At 36.7% G+C, this 24,642-nt stretch overlaps 2 protein-coding genes and 1 pseudogene across 8 annotated transcripts; 1 reads left to right on the forward strand and 2 right to left on the reverse strand.

Moving 5' to 3' along the window:
* Positions 1–504: 504 nt before the first annotated feature.
* On the reverse strand, positions 505–16,289 carry LOC113091373 (two pore calcium channel protein 1-like). 5 transcript variants are annotated; one of them, XM_026256861.1, is made up of 27 exons: positions 15,527–16,286; positions 11,357–11,505; positions 11,108–11,238; positions 10,812–10,988; positions 9,612–9,725; positions 9,338–9,468; positions 8,816–8,939; positions 8,670–8,728; positions 8,294–8,393; positions 8,071–8,187; positions 7,839–7,963; positions 7,701–7,749; positions 7,546–7,609; positions 7,322–7,366; positions 6,843–6,899; positions 6,632–6,685; positions 6,434–6,506; positions 6,248–6,355; positions 5,652–5,723; positions 5,481–5,570; positions 5,105–5,220; positions 4,974–5,020; positions 4,423–4,491; positions 3,263–3,359; positions 3,032–3,168; positions 2,841–2,921; positions 505–2,143 (listed from the first exon to the last, which is right to left on the reverse strand). In XM_026256861.1, exons 2-27 carry the CDS (start codon positions 11,472–11,474, stop codon positions 2,042–2,044), a joined length of 2,457 nt encoding a protein of 818 aa, XP_026112646.1. In that variant the 5' UTR covers positions 11,475–11,505; positions 15,527–16,286; the 3' UTR covers positions 505–2,041. The 5 variants fall into 5 exon arrangements, with proteins under 5 accessions (XP_026112646.1, XP_026112647.1, XP_026112649.1 ...); XM_026256862.1 differs by lacking the exon at positions 11,357–11,505 and having other exon boundaries at positions 15,527–16,289; XM_026256864.1 differs by lacking the exon at positions 11,357–11,505 and having other exon boundaries at positions 11,108–11,187; positions 15,527–16,288.
* Positions 16,147–18,061, forward strand: LOC113091332 (dynein regulatory complex protein 10-like; annotated as a pseudogene).
* A 75-nt stretch (positions 18,062–18,136) lies between these two features.
* On the reverse strand, positions 18,137–21,058 carry cfap73 (cilia and flagella associated protein 73). 3 transcript variants are annotated; one of them, XR_003287339.1, is made up of 8 exons: positions 20,877–21,058; positions 20,585–20,696; positions 20,388–20,492; positions 20,076–20,276; positions 19,577–19,798; positions 19,337–19,489; positions 18,932–19,140; positions 18,137–18,696 (listed from the first exon to the last, which is right to left on the reverse strand). XR_003287339.1 is itself a non-coding variant. In XM_026256896.1 (7 exons), the coding sequence occupies exons 1-7, from the start codon at positions 20,930–20,932 to the stop codon at positions 19,036–19,038; spliced, it is 954 nt and encodes a 317-aa protein (XP_026112681.1). In that variant the 5' UTR covers positions 20,933–21,058; the 3' UTR covers positions 18,137–19,035. The 3 variants fall into 3 exon arrangements, 1 of the variants encoding a protein (XP_026112681.1); XR_003287338.1 differs by having other exon boundaries at positions 18,821–19,140; XM_026256896.1 differs by having other exon boundaries at positions 18,137–19,140.
* Positions 21,059–24,642: the final 3,584 nt, after the last annotated feature.

Below are 24,642 nucleotides of genomic sequence, written 5' to 3' on the forward strand. Positions count from 1 at the left end.
ATAAACTTAAACTGCGTGTACATATATACCAGAGACTTAATAAAACGGATCTATAGCCTACTCATAAAAAGTTGCGCACTCAGCAAAGATGCAGTCGGTAGAAAGATCGACTCAAGGACGTTTACTTGTGTAGTCGAGCTACAGTCTTCATTTGCCTGTAGATGTCACGATGCGTAATCGAACAGTTGAAGAATTTGTGTGACCAAGTCGAACCCGTTGAGAAATCTGCGTGGAGAAATGTGTAGAAATTCCCAAGAGCATGGATTCCTAGTGAGTGGATAATTCGGCAAACAACTGTAAACAGTACGTACGATTTCACTCGGGTAAAGCACTTACATATGGTAAACATAAATTATTATTACTGTTATTATTACTTATTATTACTATTACTGTTCTAGGCTGACAGAAATCAAACTTGACAGTAGGGTAACAGTTACAAAGACTAACGAAATTCATATAAAAATACACTTATTACAACTAATAATAAACAAAATCCAAAAGAAGTTTCATTAAAATGTATCGTTTACTAGACCAGTTATTATACACTTACAAGGAATAAGAACAGAGAACTGAGACCCAGTATAAAACCCTTCAGTATTGGAGGAGCTGGTGTGGTTTCATGTCACTTGTGTTTAGATCACGGAGGCTGCACATCCTACACTGCAATTAAACAAGCAACTGGACTGAAATCACTGACCCTGAACACATCCATGATTTCCTCCAGGTTAAATACTCTAGACACGAGAGTAAACAATATATGAGTATTTGCATGCATTCACTCTGTTAAAAAGCATCAAGAAAGTGACTAAACCATTATAAAATAGTGTAGCAAAAATTCCCTCAATGTAACAGTTTCATTACCATTTAGCAAAGCTAAATTACACAAAGGAGATTTTTGGTCTGGAGACAAATCTCTATTAACTCTGTGATATTTTTTTGCCAAATATGGTGTCCCATACTCGGAATTTGTGCTCTGCATTTAACTCATCCGAGTGAAGACACACACCCGAAGCTGTAGGCTGCCATTTTTGCTGCAGTGCCCAGGGAGCAGTTGGGGGTTCAGTGCCTTGCTCAAGTGCCCACCTACAATCCCTGCTGGTAACGAGACTCGAACTCACGACCTTTGGGTTACAAGACAAACTCTCAAACCCATTGGGCCACAACTGCCCCCAAGCTGAATGGATCAGGTGGAATAAACTTTGTGATTCTGACTAGATTCAATCCAAACTGGTCTGTCAAAATACTCAAAGCTTTAAAATTCATTAAAACAATACTGACTCCAAACAAAGGAAATAAGATCTTTTCAGATGTAACAAAACAAAAGTTTAAATGCAAAGATGCAGGGCTGTTTTTTTTAATACTTATCAGTCCAAAATTAACATGCGCCTGGGAAACCAGTCCATACTAAGTATATCGGTGGATATACCGAAACAGATTTTTAAATACTTGACTCTCAACTGCATCTGACATATGTTTAATCTGCATGTATATATTTATATATAACGGAAAAAAAGCCTCTCTATAGGTCCAAAGGTTCCAGCAAAAAGCAGCTTTAGTTTAAAAACACCATTTGTTTATTACTATAATCTTTTATCTGTTGGTTAAGCAATAGCTCAGACTGTGGAGAAAGAGACACAAGTCACTTAGGGCTAAAATCCTCACATTCACTTCTGATTCATCTCCCACAGAAACATTCAATCCCTGTTCTCCATTTGTCAAATCCAAGAGAGAGTCTGAATCATTCAGGGTCACCCACCACAAGGCAAATGTCAATGAGGTGCAGTTCATGGAAGAAGAAGGTTCCTGGACCTAGTGCATGTCACATGACTGGTCTGCAAGCTTCCCTGATTGGCCACGGAACCTTAAGGTTTTTTGGGGGGAATAAGGCTTTAAGTGTGTTCTGTGGGTCTCCACGTGGATTGAGGGCGAATGTAGTGGTCACGGGGAACATCTGTGCTTTCCATCGATGGGAGGAAGACGGTTCTAAGGTCCCTCAGAGGTATGAGTGAGTGTGTTAGTTAATGCTGATGCTGTATTCGAGTTAGTTAATGCTGTTTGTGGCACTGGCTTCAGGGCTGTCCAGTTCTCTGTGGAACGTTTCATCGGGCTGCAGGTTTGTTCTGGAATATTCCTCGTACCATTCCTGCAGCCAAAAAGAAGCAATCTCTTTACACAAACATTGCATTGCCTATCTGGACATTTTTATCCAAATGAAGAGCCAAATATATCACACTATAACATGACACACTGAAATAACCTGAGGTAGCATTTATTTTTCTTTAGCTAAACTTTCCAAGTTTCCATTCGGACCCATTCTTGAATAAACAGCTGTGAGATATATTACCATTCCAGACTTTCATGATTTAATTTGATGATCCAATAAAAGAGCCATTTGTGAATGAATGCTTTACTTAAATATTTTGCTAATAAAAGATTCAAATTAATTTAAAACAATCTGGTCAACACATCTCTTTTCATGAAAACAATGTTACATTTGAGCTAATTCAAAGTGTTTTTTTTCCCATCACAAAGTATTCAGTATCTACCATTGAGATACTATTATTGTTTTTATTAATATTTTGAATCAGTTTTTATTTTATATTTTCCATTTTCATTTGAAAGTTTTGGTAATTGTGTTGTGTGCTTGTGTCGTTTTAGTATTTTGCTCTCTATATAGTTTTTGTTGCTTTTTATGTCAATTATTTTAGTACATAGTTTACATTTTTTATATATATTTATTTCAGTTCACTTTTTTTTAAGTAATGAAAATGTTTTTGAATAGTTTTATTTTAGTTCCAGTTTTAGTTAATAGCCCTATAATAACCCTGTTTCTATCCTACCTGAATCTCTTCCTCGTACATCTTCATGCTGAGGTCACACTTGGTACGTGACCTTCGACCCACAAATACTAATGAGGAATGCTGTGAGCAAAGACAAAAATAATCCATTACAGTTCAATCAATTTGACAAAGAAACACAAATTAGATGCTATGAACACGAACTGTGTGTGCGCATGGAAGTATGTGCTCACCCCGCTCCGCTCCAGAGCCACACACATGTCCTGCAGTGAGCTTAGGTTGGTGACACCCAGTGTGTGTTTATACAAGTCTAGAGTCTGTAGAGCTTCAGTCTGGGACACCTCTGTCTCAAAGACGATCCCCTTTTCATCTATAACACACACACATTCTCAGTATTAGATATCTCAGTCATACTCATCTTATTAAACATGTCATCAGATGAACAGACTCTAAACATCTAGAACCTTCTGGGTCATCCAGCGGCTCTCTGTTCTTCCGACTGTAGTTCATCCTGAAGACAAATGCATCTAGAATGAAGGCCACGATTATAGTCATGACAACCTGCATAAAAAAATAACACCAGGCTGTCAGAAAATATCAAGATCACTAAATCAGATTTATAACATGCTTATAAATGGGTAGCTGACAACAGCAGTGTGTCATTCAATAATTTGTCTAAAACAATTTTAAACAACATTATTTTTCAAAGTATTCGTATTATTATTAAACATGTAGAGGCTGTATGTCACCTCAGTGTTTATTCTTCATATTGAAGACTACATCAAATGTTAAAAATCAATGAAAAAGAAATGTAGACCACTTAACACTGTACAAGGGGTAGGTAAGTTCGGTCCTGGAGAGTTCAGTTTCAACCCAGAAAAAAACCCTCACCTGCCTGTAGCCTTAGTACTCCTGAAGACACTGAAGAGCTTGTTCAGGTGTGTTTGATAAATTAAAATTAAATTAAAAATTAAATTAAATTTATGCATTTAGTAGACGCTTTTATCCAAAGCGACTTACAGTGCATTCAGGCTATCAATTTTTATCTATCATGTGTTCCCGGGGAATTTAACCCCCAACGCTTGATAGCACAATGCTCTACCACTTGAGCTACAGGAACACTGATTAGTTTGATTAGGGTTGAAGCTGAACTCTGCAGGACGGCGGATCTCTAGGACCGAACTTGCTTACCCCTGCACTGTACCTATAGAACACAATCTTCACATCAAAAACAAATCATATCCACATTTCTTTCAGTGTTTTTAATATGCTATATGCACAGTTTCCATTAATATTTTGAATTAGCTTTTATTAATTTTCGGTTTTTATTTTAATTTTAGGTCATTTTTATCAGTTTTATTTAGATTTGTAAGATTACTATTTAGGTTTAATTTATAAATGTTTTATTTATTTCCAGCTTTAGTCTTAAAAAAATAATTTCCAGATAGTAATTCTAGTTATTCATATTTCAGTTAGTTGCCAAGAAAACTCTTCTGATTTTTATTTAGTTCATCCATTTTTTTTTCTTCAGATTTTTTTTTTTTAAATAACAAAAACGTTCCAAATGATTTAGACTTATTTAATACACATACAAAAATAACAAATAACATACACAGTCTCTTACCATGGTGACAATGTAAAAGGTCATGAAATAAAGGCGACTCCAGTGTGTAGTTTGTGATGTCACACCTTCCTGTGAAAACAGGGATCAGTGGCTCAATAACTCTGACAAATGACAGGAAAATAAAAACCTTGTCTTGCCAAAGCACTGACAGAGTCCATTGATCTAATGGCGTTAAGGAGCGCTCAAAATGCAAACTTTGCACGCAACAATCAGGCAGTAATTGAGAGCGCTCTGATCCCATGCCATACAGGCATCATCAGTTTGACAGTACTCTAGCCCAATGATGTCGAAGGATCCATGGGGGCAGCAGTCATATTTCAGGGTGACCAATGCCATTCTTTATCACAACCCTGCTAAAATGTAGCAATATAGCGCCAATATGAGTGCTCATTGGCACCCCTTCAGCTCTTTACTTAATTTCAGTAAACAGCAGGGGGCTCCGCAGACCCACACCAACCAAAGAAACACAAAGAGTTTTACTGAGGGAACATCTGATTCTTTATGACCTGTTGACTGAGCTGACCTGCATGTGTTTTTGTGTTTACACTCACCATAGTGATGTACCAGTTGTTCACCACTGTTAGCTCAAAAAGAGTGACTGAAACATGGCAGAGAAAAAGAGTTACAGATGCTATATACTGACATTAGAAGAGTGTGGATCTGTGAGTGTGTGTGCACATACCAAAGCTGCTTAGGATGTTATTGAAGTTATTGAGATAATAATACCCCTCCTCTAGAACTGTTCGGTTGCCAATGGTCACATTTATCTGGCGATACGATTCAGCGACAGTGCTGGTGCTTTGAGAGACAGAGAACAGACCATAATACACAACAAAAGACATTATTCACCAAGAACCAATTATGGTTATTTTTGTCCTTTTTTGCAACTTGACATTGACTGATCACAAAAGTACTTTCATGTACATTCTTCCAAAAAAAAAAAGTATTTTGTTTTGTGCAGAAGAACGCATTTGTAATAACATGAGGGTGAGAAAATGACAGTAGACTGTGTTAAATGATGTTAAAAAAATCAATCTATGGTTATTAAAGGAACTTACTTGCAGCAGTTCGGATAAACAACATCAGCAAAAAACTCCATTCCAACGATGGCAAAAGAATAATAGAAGATAATCAGAGTCAGACCTAGACTACAGAGACAGACAGAGGTTTGTGAGAGAAACGGCCTTCATCTGTGAGTAATGAGCTGAAATGGATCATTATTTCTGTACCTGGCCATTCGCGGGAACAGTTCAAACATTGTGTCCAAAACGTTACGATAGCGCTGTTTAATTTTAAACAACCTTGACAAGAAATAGGGAATAAAATTATGAAACTGTTAAAAAGAAACGTGTTTCTATCTACAGCTATGACTTCTGAAAAAAAGATATTTAATTATTCACACAAAGTTTAGACATGCAGCTTTAAAAAATTATTACAGTGCAGACGTGATCTATAGTAGGGTAAAACCGTCTGAGATCTTAGGCGAAAATGCTTCTATATTGTGTTTTTTTATTTTTAATTGATTGATATTTAATGTAATGTACAAATTACAACTATTCAAGTGATATATATAATTTATTTGTTTACATTACCAAATATATATTACATATATATATAGAGTTACATCTAGAACTTTTCTGTTTATATACAGGTCTGAATTAGGTTTTCGATTAAATCTTTATCTATAAATGTTCAGTATAATATAGTATCCTCAGACTTATGGGAGAAACAAAAATCATTTTGAGAAAAAGAAAAAGTATTTAAATGAATGACTACAATGCAAACTAAGATGAAACAACACACACACAAAAATAAGTACACATACCGGAGGAGCTGGAGAGGTCTCAACACTACGATGAAGTAGAACGGCTCCATGTCAAAGGCCAGAGCCATCAATCCCAAAAAGGCAAAGACTGTTACTGAGAAATCAAAGCTGGAAATAGAAACACACACCCAGAGGTGATGCAGTGTCTGTGTGTGTGTGTGTGTGTGTGTGTGTGTGTGTACTTACAGGTTCCACCCTGAGCTGAAATATGTCAAAGGACCAAGGCCTGTGATCTTCAACAAGACCTCAACTCCGTAAACTTCATTCCACAGACACATCACCAGAAGATGAAAAACATTTTTTTAATTGAAATTAAACCAATATTTTTTAACGCATTTACATTCGGTTTTACTAGTGGTTTAATTTTAATCAATTTCAACCTACTTGTAAGGAAAATAATGTAACTCCATGGGACAACACGAGTCCATGAGACGCCGACTGTAAGAAGAGAAGAGCTCCCTTAGAGCCAAATTCAACTATTTCACCGTTTCCTCTGTTTACAAGCGCTTCAATTCTTTGAATTTAAACAATTATCTGAAACTTCAACACAGCTGCAACACATGACTTACTGTTCCATTACTCAAGAAGATCTTACCATTTAACATGTTAGTCTCCACTAGGATCCAGATGCCATTAATTGCAACTACCAGATCTGTAACAGGTCAATCATGAAAAATAGTTAGAATTATCAGAAGTACTGAAATTAATATACTGTGAGTGCAGTACAATATAGTTCATAACTTTGGGGTCAGTAACATTTTTTTAATAAATTTTATCAATTTGATCAAAAGTGACAGGTAAAGCTAAATAGTATTTAACAGCACTACTGATAATGAGAAATGCTTTGTGAGCACCAAATCATCATATTACACTGGTAATGGCTGCTGAAAATAAGGAATAAATTACATTTTGAAAATGTATTCAAATAGAATTTTTTTTTTTTTGTAATAATGTTAACAGTTAATTTTTACACAATATTACTGTATTTTCAGTACATTACATAATAAGAGTTGTTAATACAAATGTTATTATCTAAAGGGTTAATACCACAAGTTACTTAAGAATTTAACTTACACATTGCATACTGGAAAGCTTTGGATTTCACAAGTAAATTGATTCCTGTTAAAGAAGAATAATGATCATACAAAGGAAGAATTATGGAAGAAAATATTTGAATTAATCTTGTCATTTAATCAATTAATCTTGAATATATCTGGTCATTGTGAGCAGATCATTAAACTATAAAATACTGTAACTTATCCAAACTGAATAAATATGACAAGGAAGCCTTAAAAGACCTTTGAAGATGAGGAATGCAGTACGAGGAAGATCATCAAACCAGTGCTCCCCACTCCGTCGAGCCTGCAACACACATTCACACCATATGTTCCGGCTCAGGAGAGTTTAACGTACACCCGGGGAGAATAATCATGTGACAGTGTGTGAAGCTGACCTTCCATTTGAGCCCGATCACTTCATAAAACTTATAGGAGTCCTGGAGACTAAAACACAAGCACAAATACACCTTATGGACTCATCATCTGTTAAAATAAATGAAAGCGTGTGAGCACATTCATGCGCGTGTGTGTACCTCAGCATGGTCGCGCCTGAATGGTTGAGGGCTTTGAAAGTGAGGAAACGATCCCTGGCAGTCATACGTGGACGATAGAATCGCATCAGTCCATCAAACTGCTTTAAACACACTCCATCTGGCCTCTAAATAAATGCAGATTTATCACATTCATCCATGAAATACACAAGGCTTCAGACCTGAAAGATTGGCAGATGGGGGGGAAAGTGTGATCGGTCTGTATAAATCTCACCTGCCGACTAACTAGCAGCTGGAAGGCGTGCTCTATAGCGGATCGCTTGTGTAGAAGAAGAGATTTGAATTTCATCTTCTCAACTCCATTAAAAGTGTCAAAAACCACTGCCAGGAGCTGTGAAGCAAACTCAAAGTAAAGGCTAGTTCACCAACAAAATTAAACTATGATGTGTTAGAAATCCTTTAAAAGGCAAGTAGATTTTTTGTTGTTCAATACTGACCAGATTCATGATGAAGTAGAGCTCGATGGACAGATACACAATGAAGAAAATGCATGACCAGCGATTCTTTGAATATGCTGGCATCATCACATCGGGAAAACTAGTGAAGAAAAAAAGACGTTTAAATCTACTTAAGACTCTGAGGTTACTTAAATATGAATTATTTAGCAGACACTTTCTTATTCAAACTATCAATCAAAATATTGCTCAAGGGCATAATGATAATAGAGGACCAGAGAAATTCTCCAGTTCCTCTAAAGAAGTTTAAACTGAAAACATCTGGATCACTACTGCATTTACAGGAAGACATCAAACAACCCCACTGAGGCTCAGAGTCATGTAGAACGTGTGCACCAAAGTGAGGGTACATACTTACTTTGCAGTGGTCAGAAGGACAAACAAACTCACAATGCTGTTCTCCAGTGTGCTAAAATACTGTAGAGGAAGAGAAGTATCGATGAGTTTGTGTGTAAGAGAGAGAGAGAGAACACAAAGGCGAGTGTGTGTGATCGATGTACTAACAGGGTCGGCTGAGTTGGCTGAGAACAAACAGAATCCTAGGATGGCAAAGATAACCATGAAGAAAAGCAGCAGCAGAAGAATATCAATGAAGGGAGGAAGTGACTGAAATATCTGCCTCAGGTTTCTGAAGGAGGAGAGAAACAGAGATTTTATCCAGTCATGGACGTGCTTTACAATAATTCTCCCATCGACTTTCAACAAACAGAACTAACAAATATTGCTACAAGTGTGATTGCATCATCATATAATAATTGCTGTTAATAATGTTCATTGTCTGGTTGACTACGTCTTGTATTAATTTTTCTGAAAAATCCTGTCATATGCACATAAACAGACAGTCACCACTTATAAGCTACTACTAAATATTGTAGAAACATAATTTTCTGTAAAGTTGCTTTGTAATTATTTGAATTGTAAAAAGCGCTATACAAATAAACTTGAATTGAACTGAATTAAACTTTTGGTACTCAGTTTTGTGTATAATTAGTAAATTATTAGTTAATTATTTTTAAGTTAGCATGCCTGCGAACAGCTCCACAGTAACGGCAGTCCACCAAAAAGATCGGCCGCAGGGCTCTCGTTACACGCAGGTGAGACGTCTGCCGGACTAAGACCACAATTGCCTCGATGAACTGAATAAACAGGACACATGTCTGAAACACACAAAAATCAGATAGGATGAGCTGAGCTTTTCTGAAAATGACACATCCTGATACAGAGAGAAACAATTTTTTTTTTAATCAACCATTGTAAGAAAACACAGGACGTCTATTACAAAAAAATGTACAGTACACACCTTCACCATGGTCCTCTTATGTCGTATAAAGGTGTGAAAGCCAAGCCATCTGAGCTTCATGCACAATTCAAAGGCCACCATTACCAATGCCAATAACTCCAGTGTTGCATGAACCTGACAGAAATAGAAAAAAATACACACACACACACACACACACATAAGTGTTTGTGTACAAGTACATACTCATGTTCATATAATCATAAACCACAATAATACCTATAAAAACACAATTACAAACACAAATGCACTCAAGCTTACACACATTAACACATTCAAAAGTTTGGGGTCAGTAAGGTTTTTTTTCTGTTTTTGAAAGAAGTCTCTTATACTCTTCAAGGCTGCATTTACTTGATCAAACAGTGAACAGTGAAACAGAGATATGGTGATATGTTATAACAATTGAAAATAACCGTTTTCTATTTTAATATAATTTCAAATGTCATGTATTCCTGTGAGGGCAAAGCTAAATTTTCAGCAGCCATTACTCCAGTCTTCAATGACACATGATCCTTCAGAAATCATTCTAATATGCTGATTAAAGCTGCGGTAGGGAACTTTTGATGCTCTAGCGGTTAATAAACAGAACTGCTTGCGTCTTGTGGAAGAACATTGTAGCCGGAACTACTTCTCTCTGTTTATGTCTATGAAGAATCACAAAGTAACTGGGTTACTCCGCCGCGGTACCCCCGAAGCAATCTAAAATAGTCCGAATATAAACACTTATTATAGGTGCACCCTAGTGATTCAGGACAAGCTAAAAACACGGTTTGGAAAACGGATTCATGGTGTACTCGCTTATTATGTTCACTTTTCTACATTTTGAACACAAACAAAGTTACGGATCGCAGCTCTGATTGGTTGTTTTTTACCGGGAGCGCATGACTTTCTGCAAATGGAAATAGGAGCACTGGGAGGAGCCAGATGAGCTTGATTTTTTTCACAGATTATCGGTCTCATATTCTACTGTCAGGACATAATGACAGGTTTAATAAATATGTAAAAAATATTTTTTTTTACAAAAGTTCCCTACAGCACCTTTAAGTGCTCAAGTATTAATATTTTTGTGAAAACTGTGATTTTTTTTTTTTTAAGGAATTTCTTTGACGAAAAGAAGTGCATTTATTTCAAAAACAAATAATCTTACAGACCCCAAACTTTTGAAAGATAGTGTATGCACACAGTGAAGCAGAAGTCACATACATAGACATCTAAGCGGAGAAAGGGGACGGCAGGGGCCTCTGAGAGGGACAGAAGCATGAGTAACACTGCCGTCAGCAGCTCCATCACATAGAAAAGGTGATTGTGAGCAAACAGGTAGGCACGGAGCGCATGGGCATTTCGCGGATGAGTGAAAAACTTGTCGTTATTCTCTCCCTCCTGAGAACAAACACAGACAAATTGGCAAGAGAGAATTTTTATTAATCCAGAGTGTGTGTTTGAGATCATTTGTATCTATTTTGCTGCTTCACTGAGCATATGGAGGTTCAAAAGATGACCTGGAGGTATATTGCTGCTTCCTGGTAGTTCATTTCCCAACTCTGCCGCAAAGAATTCTGGGCCCTGGGGTCCGGTGCTCCTGGGGTTGGAATGACAACATTATTCACAACATCATAATTTCCTGCCCCATCTGTGTAGAGAAGGAAAAAAACTATTAAATTATTTTATAATATAAATTAAGCATTTACGTTTTGGATACAGCGTTTTTTGAGCCGGCTCATTTTATATACCTCATTTAAATAACATACCGACAGATGCAAACTGCTGGCAGAATGAAGACGTTTGCACTGGCCTATCATGCGTCAGTCCAGTCATGTTGTCAAACGTACTACTGACTTCCATGGTAGCCCCTGTGATCGGCCCCATGTCACTGCAGTTTTTCAATCAGTTTTTAGCACTGCAAGTATAAATTATCAACAGTGCACTCAAACATGCAAGTTTCATTGTGCCAGCTGCAGCTGCTGTGGCCAGCGGTCCGAAAGCAGAACAGAATTTTGTGGTGATGCTCACAATTCCTCAAAACACAAAACTGAGTCAAATCAGGTCAAAACGCAAAGTCCACATCTCTTTCTGCACCTTCACACACTATTTCATTGTAAAAAAAAAAAAATTAAGAAACAAACACACACACACACACACACACACAAACATTTGGTAATAATGTGTTTCTAAGCTAAAAATAACAATAAACTACAAAATATATTTTGTTGGCAAAAACATGGGAAATATTCTCAAATGCTCCAAAGATCCTAGAAAGTAGGGGGAAAAAAGGTTAATTAGACATCGTTACAGATTAAAGTGACTAATTACATTTGGGCTGCTTTCAGTGACAACAACATTCAAAAAAAATTAAGAACTGATTCGGAGTCAAATACTGAATAAAAATTATAATAATAAATGTGATTCAATTTAAAGGCACTCCTGACTAACAGAGCTGGTTCCCAAAACACTGCACTCAGTATTCCAAACATTTCATCGCTGAATTCCTAATAGTTCCATAAGGATTCCACCTTGGACTTTTCCTCTCTCTCTCTTTCAGAGGATGTATGAGCAGGAAACACAGCTGATGGTTCAGAGATCACAGTGTAACTGAGAAGTCGAATAGATTGTACAGTGGATTTTCTCAAGCATCAGTCCCAATCACGATGAAAACTTCCTGTAGATCCTCTGAGCTGCTGCTTCTGACACTGGTCCCTTTTCCAGCCATCCCCATTAGTTTGGTTTCAGCCTCATGGTCATAGCCTCCCTTTTTCCTTGTTGTCTTCTGTTTCCTGTACTAGATCTTCTATATTGCATCCATTTTAATACCTTTCTTTCTTCAAGCTCAAAAACGCAGCTGACCTTTGAGATCGACAGCACTGCCAAACAAACCAACTACGCTAAGAGCTTCATTTGGGAACTAAAAAGTTTCAATTCATTTTTCTGAACTATACTTAACATTGCTACTTTCTAAGCAATAAATATGACTCACTTCTAGAAGATCTGTCAGGCCGGAGTCTGGTAATTTAATGGCGAACCAATGAAATGTCAAACAGCTAAGAGCTTTTAGTTTGCCCAACACAAGCTGACTGAATGAGTTACTTCATTACGTTCATTGACTCACAGCTGTCTGTAAATAGCTCTCAGTGAAGCACATGACTACAACAGCATTGGTTTTGCTCTGTCTAATCAATAGGATCCTGGCAGAGCAAGAGTGAACAAGAGAGACACAGCACAGATAGCACTGATACCAGGTTTCTTTTCAGATCCAGTTCCACTTTGCGCAGATCCAGATTTTCTTCAAACACAAAGAAACAAAACCAGACTGATGATTAGAGATGGGTCCTGGTTGTTCATAAAAATGCTTGTATTAAAATGTCCAAACAAAATCTTTACCATGACCAAAAAACAAAAAAAAAACAGCAGACAGCAGCTTGATGCAGAATAAGGAAGCAACGGCATCTGATATTCAGGTCAGCTTCTTTCTTCTTAAATTGAGAGATAGCAGTTTTGGAACCAAAAACACAGACCGTGTTCCTACTATGTTTCTTTTTTTTTCCATGAAGAATTTTCTTGACTAACTAAACGAACATACCATATCCCCAGAAGAGTGCCACAGTTTACACTCAGGTGCTCCAGATATTCAAACGTCCAGCTCTCATCACAACCAAACAGTTCTGACACAAGGCCATAGACTGTGTGCATGCAGGGTGGGATTGGACGGGGGCCACAAACAGCGTTGTATCTGTCATGAGGCTGACACAGCATTTTAACTTGTGTGTGTGTGTGTGTGTGTGTGTGTGGTACAAAGGGTGGTATGCTACTGTATTGGACACTTGAACACATGACCACTGGGGTTGGAAAACTTCACTCTTAAAGGGACAGTACTACACATAATCCTCCCCCAAAAACTGACCTAGCAGAAATTGTATATTGGCTGTTGTATCATATGATGGTTATTGATATTTTTAGCAACATACAATACCACACAATAGCACTAGGGTGCAGCATCTCCTCAGAGATTTTTAAACCACTTACACCAATACACCAAAAAGTCTCTCAATTGAACTTCAGTCTATAAATGACACAGCACTTAGATTTGTGTCATAAAATTTACACAGCAAAGGTGGTACGGTTCAGAGGTTGCATAAATGCATTTACACAAAAATTAAAGCTGCATAACTTGATACTAGGGGCTGAGGTGTGTCTGACATAATTTAGTCTGACTTTTATGTACCGTTGCATCTTTATGCTGAATTTTGAGCAACAACAGGGCAGCATTAAATCAGCTATATAAAGAAGCCTTTTTCTACTATAAGCTGTATAAAGATGCATTTTTCTAAAAACATGAGCCAAACTGCACTATAAACTGTATCCAACAGTGAATCTGTTTTTCTGAAAGAAAAATGCGTTACATAACATTTATGTTAATGGAAAAGACTGGCTTCCATTGTATGACCTATATGACAACTTGATTTACAGATTTCTCTGTAACGTTTTTTATATTACAAAATATTACAAAACTGGATTGTCAACCATGTATGAAAAATAATTATGATTGAAATATTACAGAGAAAACTGTCAATAATTTCAACCACACGTCCAATAGACTTTTTTTTACATAAAAATAAGTTTTCCTTTAAAACAAATTGTGGGTGCAATTATCGTTCTCAATCCAAAGTAATTAAATGAACAAAGATTATTTTGTTTGATGATATCATGATTAAATCTAGCACCCTCAATAACATGATCTGCCACTGATGACAGCCGCAGTGAACACAGCTGAGCATTATAAACTTTAAACTCCAGCACTGACATCACTGTTCATTACAACACACACTAATGAAATTAAGATCACTCTTAACAATTCTTTTGTATTAGATACATTTCCACATTTTTCATTAGAAAAGCTTTTACAAAGTAGAGTGGGGGAAAACAGCCCTGTTCTACAAAAACCATAAATTATGCCTATGCAGAAGGCCTAGGAATCATTTCCCAGCGCATTAGCAATGTCAACAAAGCAGTCAACCATGACGAAAAGGCTTGACTGCAGAGCCCTCTAGAGTCAGTGCTCGGAACTCACACTATTTAAATAGCAATGTCTCCTTCCTACTTTCACATACTGGATGTCTATGGTCATAATCAAGGACAACGAGGGTGAAAAGTCAGGTTTCATGCAAACTAGGACCTGTAGTTTCTCAGCTGATCAACATTTCAGTAACATTATCACTATTTAATTAACTGATGCACAACAGCAGTGGTTTTATAATGAAGGGCCAGACTGGAACACCAGCGAACTGCAATGGGGTGTAGGGAGTTTGGGGACAGTTCAGAGAATTTTATAAAATATATTTTATGTCTGTTAAAGTTAATACCGTAACTTTAACTTATTATTATTATTATTATTACTACTACTATTATTAATACATTTTGATTTTATTACTAAAATCAATACTTATTTTATTCTATTGATTTTACCATAAATAATTATCTTCAGTTAGAAATAACTGTAATGTTGTGTAAAAGAAAAAAAGTAAACACTAAGTTAATTATTTAACCTTTGAAACAACATGCTGTCTTTACAGTATAACGTCACGCTTAAAATGTTTATCTTTATACTTAAAGTTATGACGATGGTTCGCAATGACATCATATTTGGGATACTTCACATTAAAAAGTTTGAAATCCTGCAGTATCTGTCAGCTCATACTCGGGAGAGAGAGGTCACTGACAGAACTCATGAAGGGTGCTGCACACAGAATGGATGACAAATCTGTGGAAGAAAGCTGGATGCCTGAAATGCCTAGAGATGCGCACTGGCAGAAACGCAGTCCTGCTATGCCTGCAGTAAAGCTCGGATTTCTGCAGGTGATCTAAATAACACCACTGAAAGAGAAGCGTCAGTTATATATGGTGGAATAAGAACACATTATACTAACTCGCATCTTCCTCCAGCAGCCCGCTGCTTGTATCGTCCCAGGTCAGGATCAGCGGCACGTCGTCATCCCCGTCCGCCATCCTGCCGAACCAAACACACGAAGAGAGGACCGTGGGTCTCCGGGACACAGTCTGTATGGTCAATAAACTGCAGAAGAACTTTAACACTGGACACGCGACACACACGACACGACTTATAGAAACCCCTTTGTTGTCCACGAACACCAAACCGAGCGAGTTTATACTAAAATATGTTTTAAAACAACTTTAACTGTGCAAGTTAAACGAATCATAATTAAAACTGTAACAGAGCCTGTCTGTTTACGTCATTATCTTCGCATATTATTAAAATACCAACGCAAACGCAAAAGTATATTTCGGATTTCCAACTAATAAAAAAAGAATTTAACTTCCGAAGCCAGTAACATACAATTTAATCGAATTTCTATTATAAATAAAAGAACCTCCGCCGTCAAGCCGGAGGGTTTGGCGTTACGTCTTTTTACGACAGTGTTGTTTTTGGTCGCTGTCGCTGAGATAAAACAGCTGAAGTGTCACAATAAAAGCCATATAGTGAGATAACGTGTCTCATGCCAAATATACTAATACATTAATTGATAATATGAGGTTTGTGAAGTATATGCAGGGGAAAATGTATCTATATAACGTTACATCTGTAAGTAAATCACGAGTGAGATTACATATTTTGTTTTTTGTTGGAGTGGGAAGTCACTCGGATCAGAATGTCATGCCAACGGTTGTCACAGCAACAGATATTTAAATTTAAATGTTAAATTTACCGGTATATATACATACATACATACATATATATATATATGACATCAGAGTTTGTATTTGACTGTAAGCGCATACAAATTTCTACAAACAAGATGGAAATGTAGAAAATCTCCAGGGAGTGCAAAACTGCGATGATTGTCTGTTACTACTATAGTTGAGCTATTTAGAATCTGAGCTAAGGGCAAAGTGTTTCTTGGTCAACATTAATTAGTAATATAAGAAGGAATAACAGATTCCAAATATTATAAAAATTTGAACATTTGTGTAGTTGGGTAACATATATTTATTTTTGTATGAATTACAACACGTGGATTTTTATCTCATTCAAAGCCATCTTCATCTGGTAAAAAAGCACCTTAAACGTTTTACAAATTATTTGATGCCTGGATAGTTATCTTTCTCACAATCAAAGAAAAAAAAATCAGATGCTCGCCCTCCAGAAGACAGACTATCAGATGCAACCGACCTTCCAAACAAAACTAAAGGAGACTACTTAAAGACCATTAACCCATCCAAGAAGACTATCATTTCTAGAAGCAAAGCTCATATTTGGGGTTCTAGATGAGTGCATTCAGTGGATGGAGGTAGTTTCTCTTCTACCCACTCTGCTGAACTCTCCAAAAGAACTGTCCTGGAGAGGCAGTGGCCAATGCCCTAAAAGAGGACCAAAAGCTTGGGGGAAAATACCAAGACATGGTACTTGATGGGAGTCTTGATCAAAGCAAACTAAAGGAACAATTAGCCAAATCAACAGAAGCAGTTCAGGACTCCTTTCGTAATATTATGCGGATGCTTAAAGAAACTCCGACCATAAGGGAAGTGCAAAAAGGAATAGAACCTAACCCAGGGGTAGAGGTGGAGTCTCAGAAACTGAGAGATGGCCTGTGTGAGTTGAGAGAGATTGTGTTGGACAGGCTTCTCACTACACCTGCAGAGGAGAGAGATCGCAGAGAGATGATGCTGGAAATCACACATTATGTGTCACTCTGCCAAATTGGAAAAAGAAGTTGCCATGGCAATAAAAGACAAGGATACAAAGGTCAGAAGCATGACAAGGAATAAGATATGATAAATAGTTGAGAGATTAGTTGGATGACAAATTAATAAATTCTCCAAACTACTTGGTCTCATCATTGCTTTCATTCTTTCTTTGTCTGGCTCTTGCTCCTATTCAGATTTCCACATTGACTAATAAAGTGCACCAGCTGAGGAGCTCACTGAATCAGATGGAAAAGGGTTGGGAGGACTTCATCGTACTCAACAGGACACTGGGAAACAGAGCCAGTCAGATTCAAAAACTTCAGAGGAGAAGAGAGCTTGTTTACAGCAGGAAGGCAGTCAGCTGAAAGCTCAGCTCAATAATGTGATTGCAGCGGACCGAGAGAGAGAACTTGCACTACGAAAGGTGTATTTATGCTCATTCAAGGGTCATTCAGTTAAAAAGTGAGCATGAGTTTGTTGTAATTGTTGCTGGTTTTGATTTACAGAAAAAAAATACAAGGAGGAAACAGAGATTGAGAACTGGATCCAGAGATATGATACTGCAATGGGAGAAAAAAAAGGGAGACATTAATCTGATATTTACTGATGATGGTGCAGTTTCAGATGTATTTGCAGATACCATTGAAACATTTGGATTATTTTTCTTGAAAAAAAATTCAGCACAGAACTGATCGAAAGTGACAGCAAAGACATTGCTACAAAAATGATTTCCAAATAAATGCTGCTCTTTAAAAAAAGAAATGCCCCCCCCCCCCACACACAAAATCAGCAGACAACTTATAAAAATAATAATAATGAGATGTTTCCTGAGCACCAAATATTACAATGATTTCTTAAAGATCATGTGACATTGAAGATTAGAGTAATGGCTGCTGAAAATTTAACTTTGGATCACAGGAATAAATTACATTTTTTATTTATTTACTTAAGTCATGATATCATGCCTACACTATTTCACAGCCATGATTTCATGATTTAATTACATAAATATAATATTATTTTATATATATGTGTGTGTGTGTGTGTGTGTGTGTCACTTTTACTGTGATTGTATTTTAAAAATGTACTATATATGTTGTCTTTATGCATATGTGCATTTGATTCTGTATGTTTATATGTGTGGATAGACAGAGTTGGAGGAAATGATACATGTATATGAAGCAGATATGACAGAGCTGGGAGAACTGGAGAAACATTCTGCATTTATGGACATGGAGTACTCCCAGATTATGGAGGAGCGACAGAAGCCTCAAAAGCAGAGGGAACAACAGGAAAGAGAAAGAGAGATGCGGAGCCAAGCTGCCACTAGTATTCAGGCCCATTGGAGAGGCTTTTGTGTATGCATGAAGGCCATGAAGGCCAACGCAAAGCCCTAGAAAGGAAAGGGGGAAAAGGGAAATGAAAGAAAGCACGACATGAAAGCACAGCACAAGACTATCACCATTAGCATTTGTGTTATTAGATTAAAAATTGTTATTAAAAATTAAAAAGCTCACTGTGACTGTGAGACTCATAAAGCATTCAAGTGTACACATTCCCTTTTTGTTTAGGTTAAACATCCTTTTAATCTCCGTGTTCCTAGGCAATATTCCTGCTGTCCCTCTCACCACAGTGCACAATCCTGATGGGTGGCCAGGTGATGATTTTTATTTAGCTTAGATGCATCTGTCCATATTCAGTGGATGTACTGTGGGTACACAGAGCTTGGGTCTTAATCTCCATCGCTGTCATTCCCTTCAGTTCGATTCGACCTTGTTATAATGTTGAACTTCAGTTCATCATCTATAGCTCTCATGAGCTGAAAATATTTCTGAATCTGGAGGGAAAATTACAAATAAAATTAGATATTTGCCAAAGCAGTTTTGAAAAACACATAGGTTGCATGCATTTATTACATATTGCTGTGTGAAGAATTTTTTTAGAACATTACTGTACCTCATTTTAATTTTAAAAATGATATTAACAAATAATAATTAATTTAAGGTTGCCAGAAGTATTTTGGCATTATTCACCATTTCCAGCTGCTTGAAGGTGTCCTCAGTGTCCACAGAGACTTTCCTGTAATGTGTGATCATCTGACAAATGTTACAGATTGTGGCCTTTAGTTGAGCAAACTCGAGCGTCTCTTTTGCTGCAGTGGAATGGAAGTGCTTTAGTTTTAATTCCTGTAGAACACATAAATAGTTTGTAATGCTGGGAGAAAGAACTGTACAGAAGATATAGGTCTGTAAATTGTGTGTGAGCGTATTTACCCATTTGTATGCTTCTAGGCGTATGTTGTCTAGCTGCGTCTGTTGCTGGTGCAGTTGGTTGTTACAGTGCAGGAGAACAGTTCGCTGTTTATTTATGTATTGTATTAGTTTGAGCTTTGTGCTCTCTCTCTCCTTCTCTAACCTAGTTTGGCTTTCTAGGAGTTCCTTGTTGATGGACTGGAGTGTGTGAAGACGGTCAATGACTTGACCAATGGTCTCAAACTCAAATGTCATTAAAAAAGGGAATAAGAGAGAGGAAAAGTGTAATATTACTATACAAAACTTTAGATACTGAAACAGCCAGAACGTGTATAATGTACACTTTTGAGAACCCTCACGTTATTTTTGTGCACAACTTTCCAAATCCTCCCATTTATATCTGTTTGAGCAAACCATCTCTGCCCTATATCCAGTCTCTAGTTCAGATAACTGCTCTTAAAATATGTAAAGTCTCAATCTCCAGGCAAATGAGGCATGTTAGTCTCAACAGTGCAACTACCTTTCCGGACATTTTTGTGGCTCTCTCCAGGAACTCTTGGTAGCATATGGCTTTTCTGACACGATCCTCCAGATTCTCTTTTCGTGCCAGCAGCTTGTCGTTCTCTGTCTGTAGCTTCTGAATCTCCAGTTCTTTCAGTCTGATTTGAGCTCGCTCCGCTTCAGCTTTCTTTAAGGCACGCAACCGTCTGGCATCATTTTCCTTAAAGGAGATTCAAAATAAATAAATAAACTAAAAATTGTTACCTACAAGTCATTTTACACATTATCAGTGTATCCATATCTATTTAGTTGTTTCAGAATGCCGCATTACTTGCAAAAACTTGTTATATTTCAGCACGGATTTCTTCAGTTTCTCCTCTTCTTTCTTAATATTTTCGTCTCTCTCTCTTAAATTCCCCTGCTTAATCTGCATCTCCTGACAACAACACACACAAGCGAGAAAAAATATTTTAAATATGTAAATAAATTAAATAAAAACTTAAAAAGCTGAAACGTAATTTCCACCACCTCTTTCTGAGATTCCAGTGCCCTGGTCAGACTCGCGCACTCGTCGCGCGCCTCCACGAGTTTCATTACGCTTGTACTCGAATCCGCCAAATCCTTCTGCGCGAACTTATTTCTGAATAGATGCAATTCACTCAGAACCATCTCTATGCGCCAAAACAATGCTTATGCAACAGTTATTTGCACTTCAGCGACTTCAGCGTATCTCTGAAACCATATCTCCGACGGCACATTAATGGTTCTAGAAAAACACTGTTCGAACTGAAGTGTCATAAATGATTAAGCCTGTACTTACAATTTGAGTCGTTCTTCGAAAACTGACCCGAAGTAAGCCTCCAAATTCAAACTCATCTTTTCAGCCGCACTGTCGACAAACTTTCAGCGCTCGTGTCGTTTCCACAGCGACAGAAAGGGAACGCGCTTTTCTCTGTTGCCCTCAAGTGGCAGAATAAATTACAATTCCTTTATTTCTTGTTTTTCGGTGTTACCAAATTAAAAAGGTTCAGGTCGAGATTAGACGTTAAACATGCCCTAAAATGACTTTTCAGTTTATTGTGGTGCTGATGATTAATGCAGCATGATTGATGATGATGACGATGATGATGTTGATATTATTAAACATTATAGCTTTTAATTAATAGAAGTGTAACACCAACTGTGCAAAGGTCATATAGTTATTATTATGATTATTATTATTATTATTATTATACATCCATCAGAAGGATTTTTGGTGTATGGATCAGCAGTCTTCAGTTCACTGAAGCGTTTTCAAATGCATGCTATAAACATTTATGAGGCATTTCTAATAGAGCAGTCTGTTAAATGTCTTCTCCGCTTCAGATCGTGCCAAAATGCATTTTGTTGTCTAGGCTACATCATTCGAATTTAATATGTATTTTTTGTTATTTAATGAATAATTCCACTGAAATAACAATGTGAGAACACGAAAAGATACTTTTTTTACGATGCTTAATGGACTTGATAAGATAAATTCAAATACGTTAAGTGTTTTTATGTGTTTTCTTTATTCCTTTAGTTTTCGTGCGTGTGTCCAGACCTTCATTTATCTTTCATAAACATGATTCCGTCTCCTGTCGCCTTCTCACCTAATGCATTAAGGCCATGAAGGCTGTATGTTGTCTTGGTGTGGAATTAGAGGAAATGATTTTTAACACCCATGTAAATGTCCAAAGCTGAATAGAGAAGAATCTTACTATTTTCCATCACAATGTGCATTTATTTAAATCTTTTGGTTATCGGACAAAATTTAGATTCAGAACAATATGTTAACTAAAATTATTTCTGGATTCTGTTAATCACACATTCTGTACAAAAAGAGTTTTTTATATGTGTGTGTGTGTGTGTGTGTGTGTGTAGCAATAAATCTTGCTAAAAGATTTGTGACTTTATTTAGACGTTACATTTGAATTATATTTCCATGTATTAAAAAAGTGGCTAGCTCTCCGTCCTTCAGCAGTGAGACCATACTGATATGGACTGAATCCAGAAATCCCATATTTAGTCTTATACTTGACCCTTTTCCTGACCTCAAATCTCAGAAAGAAAGAAAAAAAAAACATAAAAGAAGTGCAACCTCACATATCAGCATGCGGTTCAGTAAGTTTAGATGGCATCAGGTCTCTGTGTGTCTCTCTATTGTGTTCACACATGAACGAACACTGAACAAGCTCAGACCAAATGTATTATTCAAGAGCATAACAGAGGTGAGTGAGTACGCAGGAGAGCCACTCAATGTTCAGGATGATGTTTACCCTTGCTTAGCGTTTGTGATAAGTGATAAGACACTGCAGCTGTCCCGCTGGGCTGGGGTCAGGGAGCATTTGTTTGTTTGTTTGATATTTGTAATGCACCGTTTAGTGTTGCAAAAAGAGGGCTTGCTTATGGGGAGTAAACACTGAACAACAATGCTGGGGAGAGAGAGAGAAAGAAAGAGATGAGAGGGATGAGAGAAAGGGGGAGACTAACGTTAGACAGAACAGTTACAGGTGATACAGGGCTTAAATAAAAGCAATAGTTCAGTGTTCATAATTTACTAACACAAAAGCCATACACATTTAAAATGAGTGAGTAAATTTACCAGTCTAAATGTTTATTTTTATGTTTTTGTTTTAGTTTTTTTAATTATCATTATTATTATTTATTTTATGTGTGTGTGGAAACCCTAATACACTACCAGGAAATACTTTTATTCACCGAGGACGAATAAAATGGATCAAATGGAACGGTGCAGACATTTATAATTAATACTGTTTCTTGAACTTTGTCTATCATTAATATGAATTAAAATGATCTACGATCTACGGAGGTTTTAACATCCCCTGATTAATTGGACAGACAATATAAGAAGGTAATATCATTATGGAGGACAAATTTAATGTTTTGTTGTTGTTGTTGTTATTGTTTTTTAAATGTTTCTAATCTGATTATGAAACACCCATTCAAAAAAAATATTCTCTTTGAGGTCAAGTAGGAGACCAAACATCTCATTTTGCTCAAACTATATTCAAGCAGACATTAAAGATGTAGAAAGGCATTTTAAAAAAGGTTCAGATTAGTGAAACAAGTGTTTGTGAAAGGTCAAGCTGTGGACATTAGGTCTTACACACATACACATATGCAGACACTGCATGGCCTGCGGTGCCACTCGTGGTTAGTGATATCATTATGGCAGTTTTGCGTCGAGGGATTAGGACTCTCTCGTTAATGGAGAGTGACAGTGGCCCCTTGCTGCCGAAGCACACTGCCCTGAAACATTTGGAGGTAGGGTGCACTGGGGGGAGCATCGGAGGTTGGCCATTCACATCACCAGTGTGACATTCTACATTAGGGTAGTTCAACTCTTTTCCTCACTCTTGTTTCCCTGGGAGTCATTTGTTTGTGATCGGTAAATTATATCAAACACAGTAATGTGAGTAACAAAATCAATAAATGAGAAAAAAGTGTGATTGGTTGGACTTTTTTTTTTTTTTTTTGTAGGATTAAATGAATTACTTAATATTTAACTTTAAATGTAAATTACTCAATAGTGCCCTACAGGAATAATAGTATTTGACCAGGTAAACATGAATACATAATGCTCTTTGATTTAGTTTTTGATTTGCAAAAAATAAAGAATAAAATAAAATAAAAATACACTAACGATGCAATGTTTTTGAGGAGTCTGCTGAGGTCTTTTCTGTCTGTGTTTGGCTGCAGGCTTTGACTTTGAGGATTATGAGGTCTCCATAGGGAACAGTCTTCTTAGGATGAACTGTTGGGGGAGGGGCTTACATATGAGCGTTTTCTGGTCCACTAAGCAGCAGATACAAACACACACACACACACACACACGCATGCACTGACCCGCTCTCAATGGCTGCTGGTATTTGCTACTGATTATTGACATATGGTGATGCTGACTATATGGTATTCCATCTCTATTTCTGTCAAGTTCAGTAAAGTTTTGCAAAATCTATAGCTATATTTAAGTTTTTAAAAAGAATTAATTTAAAAGTATTTCTGATGCTAAAACATCAATTATAACATAATTTTATTTTTTCTTCTTCTTTTTTTAGACTTCATATAATAAAATACTTTTATATACACCTTAATAAGTTATTATATATTGTAGTTAAAATCTTGTGTAAAAATGTGTAATTTATAGCATAATTCTGAGAATAAAGAAATAAATCTTGCTTCGATTAAATCACAGTGTATACTTATCTTCTACTATTTACTTAATTCAGAGTAACTCCATTATGAGTCTATAATAAGATTCAAAAGTTTGGGGTCTGTAAGACTGTAAGAAAAAAAAAAAGTCTCATATGCTCACTAAAGCTTCAATTATTTGATCAAAATTACAATAAAACAGTAATATTGTGAAACATTGTAACATTTTAAAATAACTGTTTTCTCTATAATGTATTTTAAAATGTCATTTATTCCTGTGATGGCAAAGCTGAATCTTCATTACTCCAGTCTTCAATGTTTATCTTCAGATAAAGATTAAGAATTTCAAAAGAACATCATTTATTTGACACTTTTGATCAATTTAATGCAAT

The sequence above is a fragment of the Carassius auratus genome, unplaced genomic scaffold (assembly GCF_003368295.1).
Source record: "Carassius auratus strain Wakin unplaced genomic scaffold, ASM336829v1 scaf_tig00214183_4049273_7079891, whole genome shotgun sequence".
NCBI classification, from domain to species: Eukaryota; Metazoa; Chordata; class Actinopteri; order Cypriniformes; family Cyprinidae; genus Carassius; species Carassius auratus.

What these genes read in the sequence shown, in the direction of transcription:
- cfap73 (XM_026256896.1), bottom strand. Translation starts at nt 20,932, where the DNA reads ATGAGTTTGAATTTGGAGGCTTACTTCGGGTCAGTTTTCGAAGAACGA. An exon ending in AATATAACAAGTTTTTGCAA is followed by an intron (nt 20,277 to 20,387) that starts GTAATGCGGCAT and finishes ATCTCCTTTAAG; the next exon opens with GAAAATGATGCCAGACGGTT. An exon ending in GCCTAGAAGCATACAAATGG is followed by an intron (nt 19,490 to 19,576) that starts GTAAATACGCTC and finishes TGTGTTCTACAG; the next exon opens with GAATTAAAACTAAAGCACTT.
- LOC113091373 (XM_026256861.1), bottom strand. Translation starts at nt 11,474, where the DNA reads ATGGGGCCGATCACAGGGGCTACCATGGAAGTCAGTAGTACGTTTGAC. An exon ending in TCAGGCGCGACCATGCTGAG is followed by an intron (nt 7,750 to 7,838) that starts GTACACACACGC and finishes CTTGTGTTTTAG; the next exon opens with TCTCCAGGACTCCTATAAGT. An exon ending in GTTTATCCGAACTGCTGCAA is followed by an intron (nt 5,221 to 5,480) that starts GTAAGTTCCTTT and finishes TGTCTCTCAAAG; the next exon opens with CACCAGCACTGTCGCTGAAT.